A 23,315-nucleotide genomic window follows, 5' to 3' on the forward strand; every position below is an offset into this window, starting at 1 on the left:
TAAGGAGAGCCATCACTCTAAAACTTATAAAACATGGCCTAACACCAAGAGGTGGTAGAGCAGTTTTTGTGATAGAGGCACACAAATCCTTTCGGACAGAGGTATTCTATTCATGGATAGTATTCCCAGAATCAAATCCAGTAACAAAAATGATGAACCACCTGAGGAATACATTCCCTTCGAGGAAGTTGAAATTCCACTCACATACCAGGAGCATCAGCTCTGGTTTAAAGGCTCCCTAAAACATTACAATCACATTACCAGGCTCGGTCCACTAGGTAGACCAGGAGCAACATGGACGATGTTAGCCGGCTACACACCTCATCCTGACATTGAAGCAATGTCAGACGATGAATTACTCACTCAACTCAAAGAGTTAATAAAAATTTACAGACAATTAGCACATTATGTCATGCGGACTTTAATAGTCCAACTACTAATAACAATTCCAAATCAAACCCCTCATCAGGGGAATACACTAAAAATTACTCCACAGACGTTACACGCAGTCATGCGTAAAATGCCCACAAAACGTGAACAAATTCAAAGCAGTATTACCTAATACTAGCCCTTATGAGACACAAAGAATCCTAACAATCTGTCTACCAATGGGGATCACACCACATCTGGAAGACTGCAACAATTTCCTAATGAATACGGGGCAGAGCCTGCTCTGAACTTAGGTATGAAATTACTAAAGAACTTCGACCAGGTCTCAACAATAATATTATCTAATATTAAAGGGGAGGCAGCATCAGTGGTGATCCGCCAAAAACTAAGGGAATTTGATGTAACAGAACATCAACAAGAACTACCCAGAATAATAGAAAACTCCTATGAAGAATTAGGAAGAGACAGTTTGGGTGGGAAACCAGTTAAACCACAATTGTCTGAGGGTCCTGATAAGAACTCAATTAAACACAATCCTACATCTTCTAAAAAGAAGTGGGAAAACAACAAACAACATTCAAAAGAGAAACGTTCTCAATCCCGAGGTAGGTCTCCTCAAAAGGACCACTCTGAAAGGAGGTATAACCTCAGGAATAGGGATAATTTGAAAAAACCTAACAGGTATCAAGATACTGATACATGTTCCTCTCGTACCTTTCAGACATCTTCACAGACATCCAAAAGAAGAGGACGGTCAGATCATAAAGAAGAACGTGTGAAGTCCAGAGACGATCAACACCTCAATTCACTAAGAAGGTAGCAGGTGTGACGATCAGACATGCCAAAAATTCTGAGAACACAACTCAAGAACGGAGAATGGGCTCAGACAATGCTGGATAGTGCAGCAGAAGTAACAATAGCTCACCAGAACCTGAAGGAACTTCTGGAGATAGTGGACTTGAATGAGTACATCACAGTTGAAACTGTAGACACCAGGGTTAGTTTTCCACAAAAGTTATATGAAATAACACTCCAGATGGAGAAAGTCATACCAAGAAAAGCGAAAGCACTCTTTTGGGAAAAACTTTCAAAGGCTTATGATATACTTGTAGCAGAAAAAGACTGGGCACCAAAATTTGTCGGGAGTGCCCACATGGCAAAGACATAATTATGTAAGGTAATGAAGGAAAGGAGCACACCCTACAATAAACTCTATTGGAATATTGTTCCCAGAAAAACAAGGCGAGGAAAGAGAAAAATCAGGCAAATCACTTCGGAGCGGGAAGACAGTAATTTAGTGATCAACATTTCATCACACACCTTGAATAAAAATCAAACAGACATTCTCTCAAAAGGATTGTCATTTGTACGAACCAATAAAACTACGTTACTAGATGTCGAAGCAGATTTACACAGATTCATGCGCCAACTACGACTAAAACACTTTTTTACCAACATTGTTCCACCCGGTGATCAAGCAACACCGAGTCTTCCCAATCCATTCAAAACTCGCAGCAACTTCATACCTAGGGTGTCTCACAAAATTTTGGATACCTTCGAACGATTGGTACTTAAGGATATTTCTCGTATTAATTTCCAAACTTCGAAGCACAACAATTTTACACAATGAGAACGATTCTTCATCACCAACATTGCTAACAATCCACATCTCACTTTAAAACCAGCAGACAAAGGAGGCGCCATAGTCCTCATGGATACTTCATATTACATGGCCAAAGTCAACAATCATGTTATGGACACTAACACCTACATGCTATTACCTCAGGACCCTACTACACAAATGGAAAATATACTTTTCCAATTACTTCAAGAAGCAGTCAAACAAGATTGGATCACAGATCAAACCAAAAATTTCCTCACCATCAGAAATGCTAGACGACCTAAATTGTGTATGATCCCCAAAATCCACAAAAACCCTTCTGATCCTCCATTTCGTCCCATTGTTTCAGCTGGCGGATCCATTTTTGAACCTTTAGGAAAATTTGTTGATTATTATCTACAACAATTTGTTCAAAAATGGCCTTCATACATCAAAGACACAACACATTTTCTACAACAGTTGAACACACTCCAAAACATTGATTTCTTCAACATCATTTTATGTACAATTGATGTCACGGCATTGTACACGTCTATTCCACACCAAGCTGGTTTAGAAGCCACAGAGTGGGCACTCCTTCGATCATCAGACATTGGAGCAGAAAAACTCTTTATCCTCAAAATCTTACACTTCTGCCTAAATCACAGCTATTTTGAATGGGATGGACAGTTCTACGCACAACTCACTGGAACTTCCATGGGTTTTTCAGGAGCACCGGCATACGCCAACACATTTATGGCACTCTTTGAACATGTGAACATCATGTCCAACCCCAACTGGTGGAACAACATACTGATGTACTGTCGTTATATTGACGACATATTTATCCTATGGAAAGGTACCACAATCCAACTAGAAACTATGATAACAGACTTGAACACCATTGACCCAAGGATCCAGTTCACTTGGAACATCCAACAACACACGATTCATTTTTTAGATGTTCTTATTACTAAAACAGAAGATAACAACAATTTTGAAACCTCGGTGTTCTTGAAACCTACAGACCGCAATAGTACCTTGCACTACACCAGTTTTCACCCAAACAGTCTACTTAGGAACCTGCCATTTTCTCAATTTCTCAGAATCAGACGAATTTGTTCAAACCCAGAAATCACCAAAAACAAAGAACTGGGATACATGTCTCTTTTCCAAAATCGGGGATACCCAGACAATGTTCTACAAGAATGTTTACAACGGGCACAGCAACAGGACAGAACCACGTTGCTTGAAAAACAAATACAAAAATCAACTGATCGCCCAGTCTTTGTTTCAAAATTCTCCACAGCTGCAAGAGAAATAAGAAGCATCATTAACAACAGATGGGAGATGTTATCGTCAGAAGATGACTTCAACAAAATGTTTTCCTCCAAGCCTTTATTCGCGTATACTCGCGGGAAAAATTTGAAATCACTCCTATCCACGCCGTCCACTAGACAACCTATGGCTCACTACAAAGGAATGTCAAAATGCAATAATTGTGTGCACTGCAACAACGTGATTATTGGCAACACCCTGACACATCCATCTTCAGGCAAATCAATCATCTTGAAACATTCGTGTAATTGCAATTCCATGAATGTAATATATTGCATCAAATGCCCTTGTGGCAAAGCCTACATTGGTAAAACGGAAAGAAAAATCAAGGTGAGAATTACGGAACATAAAAGTAAAATCAGGAACCGCAGCATTTCTTCTCCACTTGCCACTCATTGGAATGAACTACATCACGCCATTTCTCAATTAAGATTCCAGATAGTTGAACTTATTAGTACCACTCCAGGCATTGATACAACGCAAAAACTGCTGCAAAGAGAGATCTACTGGATCAAACACCTCAACACTTCGATTCCATCCGGTCTTAATGACCGGATTGACATGAACTGCTTCCTGTGAACACCTCGTGTATCCTCACAACATACTTTTGATTCCCGTATCACACAATATCCCATTTTAGATCTTTATTCCATTTCCTTCATTTCAAACTTAATGGGGACATATCCTTAGATTGATGTCACTAATATTTGTATTCATGTTTATGTAATCATGTCGCATTGCACATTCTGTATTTTCAGACAACCAGAGCATTTCACATGGTGTACCTGCCACGATCTACACACAGAGCACTTTAATAACCCACACAGCTTTCTGTTTTCCAAGCCAACACACCTGTTTCATTGTTTGCATGCCATGCTCTTGACCTACAGCAACATCCTGATTGACAATATTTATTCGTTTTCATGGCATCATGATATTAGACATTTTCGAGTAGTTTAATATTTGCTTTGTTTGTTATCTTGGTGTTTAACCTCCATTTCTTCCACATTTTTCCGTTTTTGGGAGCTGCACATTGTTTCATTTTCGAGCAATTCATTAATATATCCTTTCATCTCTCTGTTTACCGTCCCGATGTTCCATTATTCATTCTTTATTATTTATTTTTCATTCACACTTTTACCATCATTTCATCGATATTTTCTCTCCCTTGCCGCACTGGGGAGTATTTCTTCCTTGTCCATTGCTCCACGTGACACATCTAACGCTGCATATCCTATTAAACTACAGGGTCTCATCTCCCTATCACCGTGCTTGTTACAGCACGCTCTTTGGACCACAGATCTTCACTTCTTTGCTTCCCGGGTTTCCAGTTACAGGTACTTCTTTGTTCGCAATGGGTCCTCATTTATCGCTCGTTTTTTTAATGCTCATTACTTGCTCCTACAAAGACTCTTCTTGTTTCAGTGAGCCGCCCGCAATACGGGCACAACGTTTTTCTTACATCTGGAGGCATTACCTGTTGCTACCACCCGCTAAAGATTCAGCAGCGCTGCCATTTCACTCGCTGTGAATAAGGTAAGCGCAGAAACACATTTTGTGTTTACCTTTCCATGATCTTTTCATTTCTCCTTGAGAAATACATTAGCCTGTCATTTACTACATTGTTTCATTATAGATTTTCGAACCCGCTTCCGATTGTGGAATTTTTTGTGTGATAAACATAGCTATCACATGTTTTCAGGTGAGCTTTATTTGTCACGCGGTTTTCCTATGGTTTGCACCCTAATTACTCCATATGTGGAGTGGTGTGGCACACTGGTTAGAGGCAGCAGACCCGGAAGCAGAGGACGGCCCGGACCAGGGTTCAATTCCCGACGTGGCAGGGTCGTGGACCAGGGCCAGCGGACTCGATAATTCTCGCCTCGGTGCCTACTCTAACCAGGGATCACACTCGGCAACTCTGGGCATTAGCTTGCCTCATCTCCACAACAGCCCCCCACATTCGCCGGGGATGCCTGGTTTCACCTTGGAGATACCCAGGAGGGACCATCTCACAGGGATAGCCAGGACGGGTTCCCCAGCGGTCTACAGCGCCACGACGCCTCAGGGCAGCAGTGCGCTTTACAAGAACACATACATTTACATTTACACATATTCTCCCTAAGGGGTCTCAAGCTCTGGTATTTTTAATCAACATACTATTCCCCATTAGAACTATTTTCCATCAGTGTATCTTACTATCGGCTAGCACATCACTCATGTTCCATGCCTATAGTTATTGTCAACAAAAAATGAAAGGACACTGTTCCAACAATAGGGTGCAAACAGACACCCTTGTGCTTAAAGATAAAAAAGGGGGAAAGATTCTAGGTTAAATGGACCCACCAAATGAGGGGAAGAACATGTCTTGCCTCTTGTTGCCCTCACACACCCCAAGAGGTGTCATGCTTCATCATCGGGCAGTTGCTCCTCGTTGGGCCGGCGCTGCAATCCCCAACGGGTCCCCCGAAGGGTCACTTTGGCAGAGATCTTTTGAGACATGCCGGATGGTGCATGTGGGTATGTGGGGTGTGGGTCCAAAATGAAGGTAGCAAAGTGCGTGCATCGTGATTTAAAACTGACCAAGGGTGGCCAGAAAAAGTTGTAGTGTATAGCAAGACCCTTGTCAGAATAAAAACTCATAAATCGAGTATAATCCCAAAGGGGCACATTTGTGCCTCGGTATCATAGACATGGTCAACATGTTTCACGCCTCTGTTGCCATAAACGGTCGTTGGCGCTTCTTCAGGACCAGGATTGAAGAATGTGGTGAAGTGCACGTAAAGAAATATTAAAAGATAAATACCCATAATACATGTCAGGGGGCGCCCTTTAAAAGGTTGTCTTTAACCAATTCACCATAAGGGGTTGTTTGGACTGATACAAGGTGTCCACTAGAACTAGTGAACAGCATATACCAGGCCAACTTCTCACATTGGTGGGCAGCGTGTGGGATTCCAGCTTGCCATTGTTTTATCAGAAAATCTCTATATGAATTACTAACTGAAATCCACTAAAGGTACTCAAGGTACATATAAAGTCAAGCTTTGTATCAATAAGTTCTACTGAACTTAGAGCTGTGAGCGAAGGGATAGCAAACCCGTGCTACAGCTCAAGCTAGGATCAGTAGGCCACAAACTAGTGTAGGTAGAACAACACTACACAACACTAGAATGTCCTCAAAGGGTGGAGCCAGTGGGTAAATACAGCTTCAGTATAAGGACATGACTTTCTTTGACTTGAAAGCCATGTGTGCTGCAAGGCACCTGAAGCTAGGACAGAGTCCCTCCACACTACACCTGATAGATCTGCTGACAACAGATGATCTTAGATTAGCTCTAGGAGCTAATAGGTCTGAATCAGGGGGTGGGTCAATTACAGTGTCTGGGTCAGATGATGAAAATCAAGATGACCTGGACTCTGTGGTTGAACGGCCAGATCCACAGGGATCTGAAAAGGACAGAGGAATTCTCCCTAAGAGAACTGACAGAGTGGAAGAGAGGCCTAGGTTCCTTTCCAGGGAGTCTGACCACTCCTATCACTCTGGCAGAGAATCTGTCCAGCAGAGGAGCTCATAGTTTAATAGAAGAGAGACCTCCACTGAAAGAATGTACAAACTGCTGCAGTATGAGGAAGCAAGATTTGCCCTCAAGGCCAAGCAGTTGGCATTAGATAAAAGCCTTTGAGCTCCAGAGAGCTTCTAGAAAAGAGGGGTTAGAACGCCCTGGTGGCATCAACAGTGTCCCTAGAGTCAGAGAATACATTCCAGACTATAGGAACCTGTCCAAAGTTGTTACTCCCTACCAGAGTGGGGATGATATCCACAAATGGATAACTGCTATGGAGAGGGCCTGTAGAGTACAACAGGTCCCCCAAAAACAGTGGGCAGCAATCTTGTGGCTCTCCTTTTCAGATAAAGGTAGAGACAAGCTCCTCACTGTTAGAGAAGAGGATGCTGATGACTATGACGTCCTGAAAAGTGCATTAATAGATGGGTTTGGCTTAGCCTCTGAACAGTACAGGTTGAAGTTCAGAGACACCCAGAAAGCACAGAATCAGGACTGGACTGACTTTGTAGATTGTGCAACCAAGGCTCTGGAGGGTTGGCTGGTTGGTAGCAGAGTTACTGATTTCAAGGGATTGTATAATCTTATGATGAGAGAACAGATCCTTAATAATTGCCTATACCAGTTGTTGCATCAGTGTGCAAACACGCCCTGTGGCGCGTTTTCAGAGGTAGTTTTAAACCCCTGCCCTATTATATACTAGGGGCTTACAGAGGAGGTCATGCTAATCACAGGGGGACCCCAACGCATAGTGTTCCCTAGTGTATGTAGGTGTTTTCACTGTATTCTGAGTGTCTTTTAACATAGCACTGGCTCTAGGACAGGTTAGTCAGACTCAGTTACCACCAGTATCTGTCTGAAAAAGTTGAGGGTACAGGATGATTTTGCAACAAGGCTTCTTTCTGCTCTTCTGTTTGTTCTTTCTGCACGTTATCCTTCTTCCTGCACTTTTCTTCGTCTTTGAGGACTTCTGTTGCTTCTTTCTGCATTTCTTTTTTTTCTTTCTGTGAGTTTTTTCTTCTTTCTTCACATGTCCTATCTCTGTAGGCATAGTTAGAAATTAGCATTTAAAAAACCTTTGAAATTCACTGAAAAAAACATAGGTTTCAGGCACGTTATAGTTAGGAATTAGCATTTAAAAAACCTTCGAAATTCACTGAAAAAACCATAGGTTTCAGGGGCGTTATAGTTAGCTGGACTTTTCACTCGTACAAAACCATTAAATTCCCCCGTTATAGTTAGTTCAGCTAACTATAACTCGCGCGACCGCAATGCACTGCTGATGACGTCACATATTACATCACTCAAGACATGGTCAGTGACATCACTCATGACATCACTTTGACATCTCAAATGACATCACCGATGACATCACTGATGACATGATACTTGTGATAGAGTGGCAGACCTCCTCTCCCCCTAATATAACCTTTGATACACACATTCAAAAATAGAAACTAAAATTTTCAAAACAATGGACATACCAATACCAGTTACAACAACCTACTCAGTAATTCTAAGATCCACATACACATCCACTCATTCACCAACAGTCCTATACAGTCACTCATACATGTACTCACTCATCATATGTACTCATACACCTATACATCCTGTTACACAACGCCACTCATCCATAAAGTTACTCACACACATAGTCACTCATGCTAATAAAGAATCAAACATCCGTTTACTTGCATATACAGTTATACACACACCACCAAACTTACTTCTACAGAAACTTACACATACTTAGGTGCACATGCATCAACACTCGGAAAAGCGATTCCTTATTAACGAGAAATAAGGAATCGTTATTAAGGAATCGCATTTCGGAATGCATCAACAAATTTGGAAAAAAAAAGCGATTTCTTAAAAATCGCTAAAATTTACCGAATCCACATTAGCGAGTAGAGCAAACACCGAATAGCAAAAAGCGAAATCGGTATTTGCGAAATCGGTATTAGCGAAATCGGTAATAGCGAAATCGGTAATTGCGAAATCGGTAATAGCGAAATCGGGAAAAACGGGTCGCTCTGGGAGCGGTCTTATAACATCACTACCAGGAAGTCAAGCTGCCCCACCCTCATTCTCTCGCCTGAGGAGCTCACAGGAGGAGGCACAGGACACAGGCTGAGGCTATAGAATCCCCACTTACAACCCATCCACCCTACCCTCACCAGGATGGACAAGGATGCACCAGGCACCGCTGAGACTGCCAGGAAGAGGAAGAGAAAGTTCTCTGACCGGGAACTGGAGCACCTGATTGAGGGGGTGAGCAGCAAGCATGATAGGCTGTTCGGAAAGCTGTCTCTCAAGGTGCCAGAGGCGGAGAAAAGACGCATTTGGCTGCGCATCAAGGAGAGGGTGAATGCCATGGGAGTGACGCCCCGCAGCATCGATAAACTAAAGAAGAGGTGGTATGATCTCAGGAAGAGGGCCAAGGAGAGGATCGCAGAAAGGGTCAAGGAGGCATCTGGCACAGGAGGGGGGCCATCCACAGTGCCTGCAAACACTGCCCTTGAGGAGCTAGTCGAGGGGACCATCGAACCAGAGGCGGTCGTGGGAGTCATGCAGATGGACACCTCCAGCGCAGCCACAACTGAACAAGGTAAGATGCATGCCTGTGCCCATACTCTGCATATCGTATACCCATTCCCCTCCCCCAGATCCATCACAGTGTGCTGCCAGAAGTGCACCACACAGATTCCCTCATATCAGTAGTGCATCATGGGAGTCGTAGTCATGTCAGCCAGGTGTGCAAGTATAGTCATAAATGCCCCAAAAAATTAGATCAGCAGTACAAGCAAAACATAGACTCAAATAATGTAATTATTAGGAGGACTTGTATGAAAATCTACAAATAGATGTAGTAATAATCCAACTAACCATGCACTGTTTCACACACAGATGCATCTCCTGGCGATTCTGATGATAGCGGGCGCCTCATCATCTCGGAAACACCAGCTGATTCAGATGGCGACCCTCCGCAGGAGGGTCAATCCCCACCTCCACCAGCAACTATACCACCACCACCACCACCTCCACCACCACCTGCTACGCCAACTGCAACCAAACCACCAAGACGCAGGGCACAAGTCCCCCCCATGCAGGTGATGGATGCATGCCCGAGTCCTGCAACCCCAACTGGGCCAAGTCCAACAGTTGTCACACCTCCAGCACCACCACCAGGACGTGGCCGAGTCACGCAGCGGCGCAGGTCCCTGTGCAGTGCTTCTGATGTAGCCGACCAGGCAAGCTCCCCATATGGTGGCATCGAGGTGCAGATGCTGCGTGTCCAGCGCCCACAGGGGAGATACATGGGGACCATTAGCCTACACATGTCGCGTCTTGCTAAGCAAATGTGCACCCTAACAGACGCAGTGCGGAACATGACCACAGTTGTGGCAGAGGGGAACGAAAAACTGAGCGAGGACCTCCAGGAACTCACCCATGCCATCAGAGCAGGACATCACAGTAAGCGACGAGGCACAGACAGAACTTGCTCCGTTCCACTGCATCAACCAGGACCATCACTAGGCTCTGCAACAGCACTGCTGTATTGTCCCGACGCTCCGTGTCACTGCAGGTGGACCTCGGCCATTACTGTGGTGACGTGGCAAAGGCCTTAGGCCAGGTGACCACTGCAGTGGAACACTTGCAGAGCGGAACATTCAGTGGCAGCAACTTGGGAGGGGAGGACGGCAGTGAGGCTGCCTCAAGTGTCAGCAGTGTATCCGTGGTGGAGACCAGCACCAGGAGGTGCAGTTCGCGCTGCTCCACAGCCACAGGGACAGGCCATGGTGAGGTGGAGGAGACAGGTGATAGGAGGCTGGGCGTTCGTGGCAAGCGCCACTAGTCATATAGTACGGCATCCCTGACCATGGTGGGGTAACCATGGCCCTGTCCAATTGTACTATTGCACACCCGTGACTACAACGGGCATGTTTTGGTCCTCCACGATTGAGACGATACTTGTCGTAAACCTCATCCTCATTTTGGCCAAGCAATGTGATGCGCACTCTGAAGACTCTCTCCTGGACCCTTCTCCTGCGCTGTCCTGCTGCATTGATTCGCATCCTCCTTGCAAGCACGTAGAGGGCTGCCATTTTGTGCAAGGTAACAGGGTCTCCTGGCCCTATTTGTATGGCTTACAGATTGTTAGCATCTGTGGCACTTTTAGAATTTTTTTAGGTTTTTTAATTTTTTTATGCAACTTTACCTCCTGGTTCTGATTCCCCTTAATCTGCTCATGCAAAATTGCGATTTTGGAGATTTTCGGTATTTGCGACTTTTGATGCATTCATTAGCGATTTGTCATTTGCTTTTGGCACATGCCGGGCGCTATTAGGGATTTTGGTATTTGCGATTTATTGTTTTGCGATTCTTTATTTTGACGGGGCTTCTTTTTGCGATTCTTTATTTTTGCGAGGAATTATTTAGAGATTCTTTATTTTAGCGGGGAATTATTTAGCGATTCTTTATTTTTTCCCGATTTGTGTTGATGCATTTGGAATCGTTTTTTGCCACTCGCTAACGGGTGATTTTTGCGATTCGGTATTTTTGCGAGTTGATTTTTGGTTGATGCATGTGCCAGTTAGTCTTTTAAACATTCACTTATAGAAACACATACTTATTCATACAGGAACTCTTTCAATTTCTCACTCTCACATATACTCACTTATATACACCAATAGTCACATATACTAGTTTAAAACATATGTAGTTACTCATAAAGACACTATTCAGACAGGCATTCACTCACTAACACACCCACCCATGCACACACTCATCCACCCATACAGTCCTGCACACATGCTGTCTTCAACACATTCATGCACCTATGCACTACGTAATACCCCCCACCGAACCATACAGACACTCAGACACTCATACTGATACTCCAAAAACCAACTAATAACCTATATAGACAATCATGTAGCTACTCATCAACCCATGCAGCCACTTATACACAAAGTGAGAGACTGATACAGATATTTACATATTTAAACATTACTCACTAAGCCATGTATTCACTAAGATACACTTAATCAGTCAGTTATACAATCAATTTTTCAAAAACAAATCATCCATTTAGACACTTATATACCCATTTATTCTTCCATCGAACTTGAGATATACATATATAAAACATATGTAATTTTCAGAAAAACACACATTCACTGGATGATGTCATCAGTGATGTCATTTGAGATGTCATCAGTGATGTCATGAGTGAAGTCACTGACCATGTCATGAGTGATGTAATGTGTGATGTCATCAGCAGTGCATTGCGGGGGCGCGAGTTACAGTTAGCTGAACTAACTATAACAGGGGAATTTCTAGGGTTTTGTACGAGGGAAATGTCCAGCTAACTATAACACCCCTGAAACCTATGGTTTTTTCAGTGACTTTCTAAGGTTTTTTGAATGCCAATTCCTAACTATAATGCCCCTGAAACCTATGGTTTTTTCAGTGAATTTCAAAGGTTTTTTAAATGCTAATTCCTATCTATAACTTATCTCTAAAGATATCATGAAAAGCATTCTTTTTTAAAAGTAGGGTGCACATTAGTTTTGTGGAAAAGCATCTTTGTGATTGGTTAAGAAAAAGCAGGTTCAACGTGGAGTACATATCATAGGATAAAATTTGTTCAGCTCAATCACACCTGCTACTTGCATTTGGAAGGCACTGTTCGAACTTAAAACAATCGTCAAATTTTAACCTGCACGTGTCATTAAATGTTCAAGAAAATGTTACAAAAAAATATCGTAAAGTTTAAAAAAATTGATGAACTTTTAACCTGCACGTATTGTAGAATGTTCTAGAAAGTGTGTTGATAGAATACGTTGCACTTCTGACTTCTATGTTGAGGTTCCGTGTGAGACGGGACGGCACTTTTTGAGTAGTGACGAATATGGATGAGTATGGTATCTACGAACCGCAAATGACGAGTATAGTGGGTGTACGAAGTTTCGCTATGCAGCCACGTACGGTTCGTCTCATTTTTGGGTTTGTTCATCCGAACCCTTGGGTTCCATTTTAGATACAGCATCCATTTTGTTTCTTGCCCTCAGGTAGTCAGCGAACGGGCTTTGTCCGCTTCGTGACCCTGGAACTCTCAAGCTTGTACGAGGGACACGTGTTCCTTTGAGGTGACTTTTACGATGAGGGAAATGACACGACTGAGGCAGATGGCCCCGCTCGAGGCTCATCTTGCCGCTCCGGTCTATTGTTTCAGTCACGCATACATTAGACACGAGGTCTTTGACCCTTCTATCAAGTTTCCTTATTGCCCCTAACACTCTTTTCTAACCTGTTGTCCATCCTTGTCCTTTTCTTGCATCTGTTTTTCGTCCTTCCTCTTAATGTGTTTATGGTTGGGATGGAATGTGTTTATTGCGGAGGAAAATTGTTTTTACAGTTGGGAACCGGCAAGACTGGTGTAATTATGTTTCGGCTCCCTGAAACATGAATGCGACCCTTTGAAGTTTATTGTGGGAACTGAGTTGTAACCTTTGTTCGCCATACTGTGCTATGGCAAAAACTTGTATAAAAGGAGCGATCCACTTCTAGGAATTTGAAGCAGTCTCCGAGAACCTACACGTTGTGTACTTCTTGTGACCTCTGTATCCCTGCAGTAAATAAACGCTGATCTCTGACGTCGCTGGAAGTGTCCCGTGTCTCTGTGTTTGGTACGCCAGAACAGGTAACCCACGAAGGTTTCAGGTGTTGTTCCCTGGCACCGCTGGGTCTTAAGAATAACCCAGTCCTTCAGTTGGCGCCCAACGTGGGGCGACATCAACGGTACCGGTCCAAAGCCCGACGATCGTGAGGAACTTCGTGTGAAATCTCCGAGGGAAGGTGCACCCCGCTTCATCGATCCAGTTGTCGAAATAAGTGGCCCGACGTCTTTTCCCGCGAAGATCCCCGCCTCCTGACGGCTGCGACGGACCGATGCCCTGACTGTCGACCTGTTTTGGCGCCTGGCGTAGTCCTTTGTACGGCGAGACGATCGACGGGCCTTCCTGGTGACGCCATTGTTCTCTCAGTTAAGTATTTGTGGGTCGCTCCCAGTATTGCTTTGTTGTTTGCATGGTTCCATAGCATTCGTGGTTCTTAGTTGTTGGGTTTTATTTGACGATTGCAATTGCCAAAAACCGAGGGTCTTGCATTTTTGCGAGGACATCGTACTTCGATAGCCCTTGAAGTTTGTATACTTGGCTAGTGTGCACGATGCCTGGCCGTAGTACTTTGTTTGGGTTTCTCAAATGTTGTACCATGGATTCCCGGCTGGAGGATTCATGTCCGATACCTCCGGTTGGAACTCCGATTTACGAGCTCTATAGTCGTCATGGCGTGGGTCCTATCATATATAATGAATATTGGGTCCGCTACACTAAAAACGATGGCGTCCTTAGTTGGCCATCTCATGGTAGTTTCGAGGCTGCCGTTCTGGATAATTTGGAAGCTAAATTGTTTAAAAAGAAAGCTAGGCCGGCCATGTTTGATTCCTTCCGGTTATGGCGGAAAGAGGCCAAACAGAAGGAAATCAAACAGAATAAGAAAAATAAAAGAGAAGGTGTTATTACGGTGATGCGAAATGCAGAACAGTATCAGTTAGACAAAGACGAGAAAGAGCAGGAAGTTAGTGCTCGGCTTCACCATATGGCAGTGGATAAGTGTTATCCGGTGCTACCTTCTAATATCGACAGAGTAGGAGAAGATGCGGTGGAGGACTCGCTCTTGTCTTATCTGTTGAAATCGCCACCTCCCTATGCTCCCGATGTTATGGGTCCCGTACATCCACCCCTTCCTCAACCTGCTGTTGTGGCGGCTGCCGGTCAGCCCGCCGTTCCTCCCGCTCTCCCAAATCCCCTTGTGCCACAGATCGTGCATCCTCTCGTTCCGCCTTCTCTCCCTACTGCGCCTTTCCAAGTGCCTGTTGTTCCCGCTACTCCTGCTGCCGCGTCGACTTCTACTGTTTCCACCCCTATTGTTGCTGCGTCTGCATCCTCTTCCTCTTTTCCTTCTGTTCGTAGTCGTCTCCTGACCGCTGTTGCTTCTCTCTATTCTCCGCTTTTTGGGCCGATACTTGGCTCGACTCTCTCAGATGTCGCTCAAAGACGCAGTCAGCTTCCTGATGGTAGGGAACGTGAATCGTTGGCGAAAACGGCACGTAGATGGATTCGTAACCCCGTTAAATACACCCCACGTGTAGTGTTTGAAACGTTTTCTCAGTTTAATGTGCCTACGCAACGATTTGTGTTCGAAGAATTGTGTAAGTCATTGAAAGAGGAGTGGGACGATGATATGGCTGATGATATACCACCTGAGGTTTCCGAGCTACAGCTTCGGTTTGCCACGGGTGTAATCGTAGGTGATAAGGTTCGAGAGGCTCTAGAACGCTTGTTATCCTTTCGATGTACAGTGCAACCTCGTGCGTTGTTTAAGGACGAGACTGCAGCATGGATGGCACACCCTGGCCAATATCCTATGCGAGAAGTTCCCCCAGTGTGGATGCCAGGTGATCCTACTGCTGTCCCTGTTGTCCCAGGCCGTTTCCAGCGAGTGTGGATACACCTCCCTTGGAAACGATCGGAAGTATTGCAAGTGAAGCAATCTTTGCCTGATCCCCGTAAGAATCCTGCAGGTTATTATAAGGAGTTGTCCCAATTGGTGGATGCTACTGTGATGAACTTGGCTGATATCGACATGTTGTTTGGCAATGTGGTGCCTCAGCCGATTTGGGCGAAAATTCGTCACGAGAATCATGTAGCCGAGTTAGGCGGTGACTGGGCTGCCCTTACGGCGGCGGACGCCCTGCAAGTCGGTGGGGATAAGCCTGAACAGCTTATTGCGGATTTGCCTCAGAGGATAATTACCCTCATGAAAACGCTTATGCCAGCAATGCGCGTCAATTGGGACAAGTTATCAGCCTGCAGGCAAAAGAGGGATGAAAGTGTTTCTGATTTCTTTACGAGATTTGAGGAAGCGTTTGTTGATCATAGTGGTCAGGACATGGGTTCCGAGGGTGGCCAGCGGTTGTTTGTCGATAAGTTTGTATCGAACTTGTTGCCCGAGCTTAGCAACAAATTGAAGAATTCTGAGAGTTCGTGGGCTGTTTCTACCACCGCTCAAATATTGGCCACGGCCCAATATTACGAAAATAGGGAAAAGGAGGAAAGTGAGCGTGCAGATAAGAAAACGAAGGATCTCAAAACAAAGGTCTTGTTGCAGCAAGCCTATCCCCCGCGTTCGAATTTCAGTGATACCCAGCAGCCAAATCGATCCCAATCACAGTTCTCTAGATTACAGCCGCGAAATGCCTCTCCCGCACCTCGCTTTGTGTTGGGATATAATCAATGTGCATATTGTCGTGGGGAGGGCCATCTGAAGTTTGACTGTCCGGTTCTCCGTGATAGGAACAATGGTGTGTCGGCTCGAGGAGGTCGTAGTGGCCCTCAACAGGCTTCCCGTGGTAGAGGTCGTGGAGTTACTCAGAATCAGGCTGAACGTTTTTCAAAGTCTGCGGACTCGCAAAATTGTTTCGATCGGCGCGACCCGCCGTCCGGTCGATCTGCACAGTATCATGTGGATGACTGCTATGTTGGGTGTGATGTTGATACGGATGATATCTACTAGGACAGCCATAGACAAAGGAAGGGAGAAGTATCAGTTCCGGTTGATCAGAGAGGGCCTTATGTTGCAGTAGCCACTTTGGGCGTCGTTGAGCCTTTTCTGTTGGACACTGGTGCAGCAAAAAGTTCCATCATGCATTCGAAACTCCCTGGCGCGCCTTTGTCTGGCTTAACGAATGTTTCCGTTGGATTTTCTGGCGCCCCCGTTAGCAATCCAGTTTCTAGCCCCTTGCCCCTTACAATTGGGTCTCATGAGCTAAAGGCTCCTTTGATTTTGACTACTGGTTGTGGTGAGAATCTTTTGGGCCTAGATTTGTTGAAAAGGTTGCATGCGACTTTGTACTGTTCTCCTACGGGTGTGGAGCTTACGTTGGGTAAGAGCGTGATTTCCCCTATGTATTTATCGGTCGATAAGCTCCCATCGGAATTGAGATCTCTTCCGGACTCCTTGTGGGCAACAGGTCCCAACGACGTGGGCCTGCTGGATATCCCACCTTATGTTGTTCAATTGAAAGTTGGTGCGCGCTTGCCGCGCCTACCCCAGTATCGTATTTCCCTTGATGGTGAACGGGCACTATTAGCGATCATTTACGACTTGATCGGTAAAGATGTTATTGAGGAGACACGGGGTAATGTGTGCAATAGTCCCGTGTTGCCTATTCTGAAACAAACGGATCCCTCCAAGCCTCCCGTGTATCGTCTGGTTATCGACCTGCGAGAGGTGAATAAAATTGTTGTCCCACAGTTTCCTGTGGTACCAGACATTACTGCTTTATTGACTTTGATTCCAGCCACTGCATCATGGTTCTCGGTAATCGATTTGAAGAATGCGTTCTTTAGCATTCCGATTGCTGAGGAAAGTAGAGACTTGTTCGGTTTCTCATTAGGTGGTCGCAGCTTCAGGTTCAAACGCGCACCTCAGGGCTACTGTGAGAGTCCATCGATCTACAGTCAAGCTCTTAAAAGTCAGCTTGATGCGTTTGTCTTACCGGCTGGTGCGGCCTTGATTCAGTACGTTGATGATCTGTTGGTAGCTGCTGACACTGAACAGCTTTGTAGAACAGCTACAGTGTCACTGTTACAGCATCTTTGTGACTCACATCATAAGGTATCACCTTCCAAACTACAATATTGTTGTCAAGAAGTAACCTATCTAGGTCACTTATTGTCAAAGGCAGGAAGAAGGTTGACCCCTGAAAGAATTGCAGCAATTGTTCGAATGTCTGTGCCAGCAACTCAGAGAGATGTGCGTGCCTTTCTAGGTATCACGTCATACTGCAGACAGTGGATCCCGAACTTTTCACTGTTAGCGAAGCCATTGGTAGCTCTCACGTGCAAGGACGTTTCGACTCCTTTGCCCTGGACGGAGGAATGTCAGGAAAGTTTTTCTGAAGTGCGGATGCACTGTATTCGGCTCCTGTGTTAGGTACTCCTGATTACAGTAAGCCTTTCACATTATACGTCCATGAGAGGGACGGTTGTGCGTTGAGTGTTTTAACGCAGCAATTTGGTGATAAGCAGCGTCCGTGTGCATATTTTTCCTCCACCTTAGACCCGGTAGCTAGAGCGTTGCCGAGTTGCTTGAGGGCGACAGCGGCAGCGGCGGCGTCTATTCGACAATCCGCAGGTCTGGTCATGGATAATATGCTCATAGTGATGGTTCCGCATGCAGTTGATACGCTCCTGAATCGGACAAAGACTCAACATCTGACGAGTGCAAGGTTGTCTGGGTACGAGCTGACCCTTTTGGCAAGTCATATACAGATCAAACGTTGTAATGTACTGAATCCGGCGACATTGTTGCCGATTAATATGGAATCAGATGATGTGCTGTCGCATGATTGTTATTTACGGACTGAGGAAGAAACAAAAGGTCGTGTGGACCTGAAAAACACTCCTTTGGCGAATCCCGATGGTACTTTGTATGTGGATGGTTCTTGCTTCAAATTGCCGAATGGTGATGTAACGACTGCGTATGCTGTAGTGACGTTGAGCACGGTTGTGGAAACTGCGAGATTGAACCAGAATTCAGCACAAGCGGCAGAATTAATTGCATTAACAAGAGCGTGTGTTTTGTCTAAGGGAAAGCGAGTGAATGTGTTTACTGACAGTCAGTACGCATTTGGTGTTGCGCACAACTTTGGAAGACTGTGGAAAGAAAGAGGATTCATGACATCGCATGGTACAAAGATCCAACATGGGCAGCTTGTGAATGAACTTTTGGATGCACTTACATTGCCTAAACAAGTGGCGATCGTGAAATGTAGTGCACACCGGAAAGTAACGGATGATGTTGGCCGTGGTAATGCGTTCGCGGATGAGATTGCTAAGGAAACGGCTAAGAATCTTGCGACTCGAATGTATGTCACGAGTTCAGCAAGGTGGCTGATGGAGACTGGTATGTGTGAGAATACTGTTGAGAGTGTGAAAGCAATTCAGAACGAGGCCACTGAAGCTGAAAAGATCAAGTGGAAAGAAAACACAGCAAGACTGGATACGCATGGATGTTGGGTTGATCTGACGGAATGTCAGAGGTGGATGTTACCAGATGCGTATGTATTAGCTGTTGTGACGATGGCTCATGGGTTGTCACATATTAGTGCGAAAGGGATATGCAAGTTCTTGTCTCCTGTATGGAGGAATGAGGGTATCGCTAAGTGTGCCGATAGAGTGGTTAAGAATTGTATGGTGTGTTTGATGCACAATCCCGGAAGGGGCATCCCCACTCCGCCTGGTCATTTCGCTCCTCCTGCTTGTCCCTTTGAGGTTATCCAGTTGGACTTTATCCATATGGAGAGATGCAATAACCTGAAGTATGTTTTGGTTGTGGTTTGCGCGTTCTCCAGATGGATCGAGGCCTATCCTCTTAAAGATAATACTGCCCTGTCCACAGCAAAAATCCTGCTGAAGGAGTACTTTCCTAGGTACGGAATGCCACGGATTGTGTGGTCGGATAATGGAAGCGAGTTTGTGGGAAGTGTAATGCAGAGTGTGTGTAAGGGCCTTGGAATACGACAGAAATTCCACAGTGCCAACCATCCTCAGGCAGCGGGTTTGGTTGAAGGGTACAATGGTACCCTGAAGCTGAAACTCGCTAAGATCCAAGCTACGACTGGACTGTCATGGCCTGATGCCTTGCCTCTGGCTCTCCTATCGACCAGAGCGACTGTACACTCTCGAGTAGGGCTTAGCCCATATGAGATTGTGTTCGGCCGCCCTGCAAATATTTGGGGTGTCCCGAGGCCGAGGGCTTTTGATAGTCTTGAGTATCCAATGTTGATTGATTATCTGCATGATTTGACCACTAAACTACGGTTAATCCATCAACAGGTCCTTGAAGCTCTACCGGCGCAGACAGAGGGTCCTGGACACCAGCTCCGGCCAGGGGACTGGGTGGTTACCCGGAATTTCGGTCGGAAGCGTAACTTGGAGCCAAGATTCGTCGGACCCTATCAAGTTTTGTTGACGACGAGGACAGCGGTTCGACTGGAGGGCCGGAAACATTGGGTTCATGCCAGTCACACAAAGAAGGTACCGATCCCCTTACCAACTGACGGTTGGGTGAGGACTGGGATTTTGGCTACAGAAACTGAGACTCCTTTGCACTTTGTGCCGTTTAGCGACGCTCAACTCGTGGAGGAGGATTCGTCACTGCCAAACTCACATGTGGAGTCATCAGTAACAGAGAACCCAAGGTCTGACTCGTTGTCCACTTCATCGAACACTGTTGCGCCAGCTGAACAATTGTTTGTAGAGCAAACTCGACCTGGAAGAAGTCGATACTTTCTTCGTTCAAGGACTAATAAAAATTAGTAGTATAATTGTTTTTTGACGTTACCTATGAACAATTACATCCTTTCTTTTTGGAGTTTTTATGTGTTTTTCCACTGCTAAGAGGTTCGTAATAGGGAAACCTCTCCATCCGGGTTACCGTAGGGCCGTGCGGGTACTTCTTTCTGCTTAGCAGGTTTCTGACGTTAGGTTGGTTACTTTTGTCGATTCCTGGGAACTCCTGGGGATTGATAATCGCTACTCAGAACGAAGTGCGTCAAGTACGTCACGGACGGTTTGTAGAGGATGGCATTCTCTAAGCTGGTGGAAGAAGAAAGGGTGTTAACACAGAGATCAGAGCTATGGAGGATTGTACGGACGAAATGTTTTTTGTTTCAGGTATTTCTGCTGTTCCTAACCGTATCGATGCTATTGGTGGGTGGAGTGTATTTTGGAGTACAGTTGTTTTTGCCTTCTGTCTCACCTACTTTTTCTCCTGACTCAAGTTCCCTCACCACTGTCTCCCCACATTCCTTTCATCCTTTGCCTCAACATGAGCAGGTTAGACGTGCGGAATTCATGAATAATTCCTTTGTTCAACTCCTACATCAGCATCAGTTGGTGGTAAATACTACCAATTGCTGGGTATGTGGGTTAATGCCACACACCATGGATAGGGGTATTCCGTACTTGGTTCTTCCTTACAGCTCCCAGGGTTCAGCTCGAGCATTTCAAACTATGTTCCGTAGTGCACTAGATTCCTACCCCAGTCGAGAGCCACGATCTGTCAATTCCGGTCCTGGGCCGTACCACAAGCCTTTGGCTATAGCAATAGCGGATCTGGATAGAGATGTTTTTGATGCATCACTCATTCCGGATGAAGAAGTGCAGGCCTATAAGGATCTGAGCGAGGCTGAGTATAGTACGTCAGTGGGTAATAGACAGCTTAAGAGCTCGTCCCCGATATGGATTGTACCGCACCTTGGTAATTTCTGTTTGCAAGGCTTGGGTCGAAATCCGAGAGCACAACTTGGGAACAGTGCTTGCACTGATACGTATGTTCTACCGACGCTCTCCTCCCCTGTTTTTCTGACTGCTAAGGGCACCTATTTTGTATGTTATGAACGCGCATATACATGGTTACCCCGCGACTTTTCGGGTACCTGCTATATTGCGAATCTTTTACCTCCAACTTTCACAGTTGCTTCAGACTACCACAAAACCAGAGTTGTGAGAGGCGTTATTAGCAAAGAGGATACTGCTGGTCAGGAAGCAGGAGACTTCTTTAAGGGTTTCTTGCAGTTTTGGGGACCTATGGTTAATAGTAGGAACCTAAGACAGTTGACCCGTGTGGTTGAGTCGACTGCTAATATTACTGCAAATGCCCTTGGTAATCTAACAGCTGAACTACAGGCGGATAGACTCATGACGTTGCAGAACCGTATGGTTCTAGACGTTGTTCTTGCAGATAGAGGGGGTGTGTGTAAAATTATCCATTCGAGTTGTTGCATTTTTATTCCTGACAATGCTCCAACTGTATACCAAGCCATCTCGAAGTTGCACAAGATTTCCGAGTCCATACACGTGGTCGAAGGTAATTGGACGCTCCTAGGATGGTTTTGGGGCCTGATGTCAACCTGGGGTTGGGAGATTCTAATGATCGTAGGGGCTGTTGTAGCGTTTCTGTTCACGTGTTGTCTTTGTGTACAGTGTGGTCCTGCCCTATGTGGCCTGTGTGCTACGACGTGTATAAGGCGGCCATCTGTTACCAAGGAGACATTGATGAATAGAATGATGTTCCAGCAGCAGCTGAACGATCTGATGAATATCGATATAGACTCCGATCGTGACTAGAGCTTGCCTACATGAGGGCAAAAGGAGCGTCTGAGGTTCCGTGTGAGACGGGACGGCACTTTTTGAGTAGTGACGAATATGGATGAGTATGGTATCTACGAACCGCAAATGACGAGTATAGTGGGTGTACGAAGTTTCGCTATGCAGCCACGTACGGTTCGTCTCATTTTTGGGTTTGTTCATCCGAACCCTTGGGTTCCATTTTAGATACAGCATCCATTTTGTTTCTTGCCCTCAGGTAGTCAGCGAACGGGCTTTGTCCGCTTAGTGACCCTGGAACTCTCAAGCTTGTACGAGGGACACGTGTTCCTTTGAGGTGACTTTTACGATGAGGGAAATGACACGACTGAGGCAGATGGCCCCGCTCGAGGCTCATCTTGCCGCTCCGGTCTATTGTTTCAGTCACGCATACATTAGACACGAGGTCTTTGACCCTTCTATCAAGTTTCCTTATTGCCCCTAACACTCTTTTCTAACCTGTTGTCCATCCTTGTCCTTTTCTTGCATCTGTTTTTCGTCCTTCCTCTTAATGTGTTTATGGTTGGGATGGAATGTGTTTATTGCGGAGGAAAATTGTTTTTACAGTTGGGAACCGGCAAGACTGGTGTAATTATGTTTCGGCTCCCTGAAACATGAATGCGACCCTTTGAAGTTTATTGTGGGAACTGAGTTGTAACCTTTGTTCGCCATACTGTGCTATGGCAAAAACTTGTATAAAAGGAGCGATCCACTTCTACGAATTTGAAGCAGTCTCCGAGAACCTACACGTTGTGTACTTCTTGTGACCTCTGTATCCCTGCAGTAAATAAACGCTGATCTCTGACGTCGCTGGAAGTGTCCCGTGTCTCTGTGTTTGGTACGCCAGAACAGGTAACCCACGAAGGTTTCAGGTGTTGTTCCCTGGCACCGCTGGGTCTTAAGAATAACCCAGTCCTTCAATGTGTTGTTGAATATTAAAAAAACGGTTCATATGGAAAATTAAAAAGAAACCAATAGAGAAGTTTTGAAACCTAAAAGAATCAAGGAACTATTCTAATTTATTCTTTACATGTATTTATGTGTGCAGCAACAAAATTATAGACACAACAGCACCAGGAAGAGGAAGAAGCAGAGAGTGGGGGGAGGGGGGAGATGGGCAGAATGGCACACAGGCAC

The 23,315-nt window shown here is 45.2% G+C and overlaps 1 protein-coding gene across 2 annotated transcripts; it reads left to right on the forward strand.

Annotated features, from left to right (window-relative positions):
• The first annotated feature begins 4,608 nt into the window (after positions 1–4,608).
• On the forward strand, positions 4,609–22,975 carry LOC146839231 (endogenous retrovirus group PABLB member 1 Env polyprotein-like). Of its 2 annotated transcripts, XM_085603254.1 has the most exons (3): positions 4,609–4,665; positions 4,754–4,864; positions 19,866–22,975. In XM_085603254.1, exon 3 carries the CDS (start codon positions 20,613–20,615, stop codon positions 22,158–22,160), a length of 1,548 nt encoding a protein of 515 aa, XP_085459380.1. In that variant the 5' UTR covers positions 4,609–4,665; positions 4,754–4,864; positions 19,866–20,612; the 3' UTR covers positions 22,161–22,975. The 2 variants fall into 2 exon arrangements, with proteins under 2 accessions (XP_085459380.1, XP_085459379.1); XM_085603253.1 differs by lacking the exon at positions 4,609–4,665 and having other exon boundaries at positions 4,739–4,864.
• The last annotated feature ends 340 nt before the right edge of the window (positions 22,976–23,315 follow it).

This window comes from Triturus cristatus, chromosome 4_2 (genome assembly GCF_964204655.1).
Source record: "Triturus cristatus chromosome 4_2, aTriCri1.1, whole genome shotgun sequence".
NCBI lineage: Eukaryota > Metazoa > Chordata > Amphibia > Caudata > Salamandridae > Triturus > Triturus cristatus.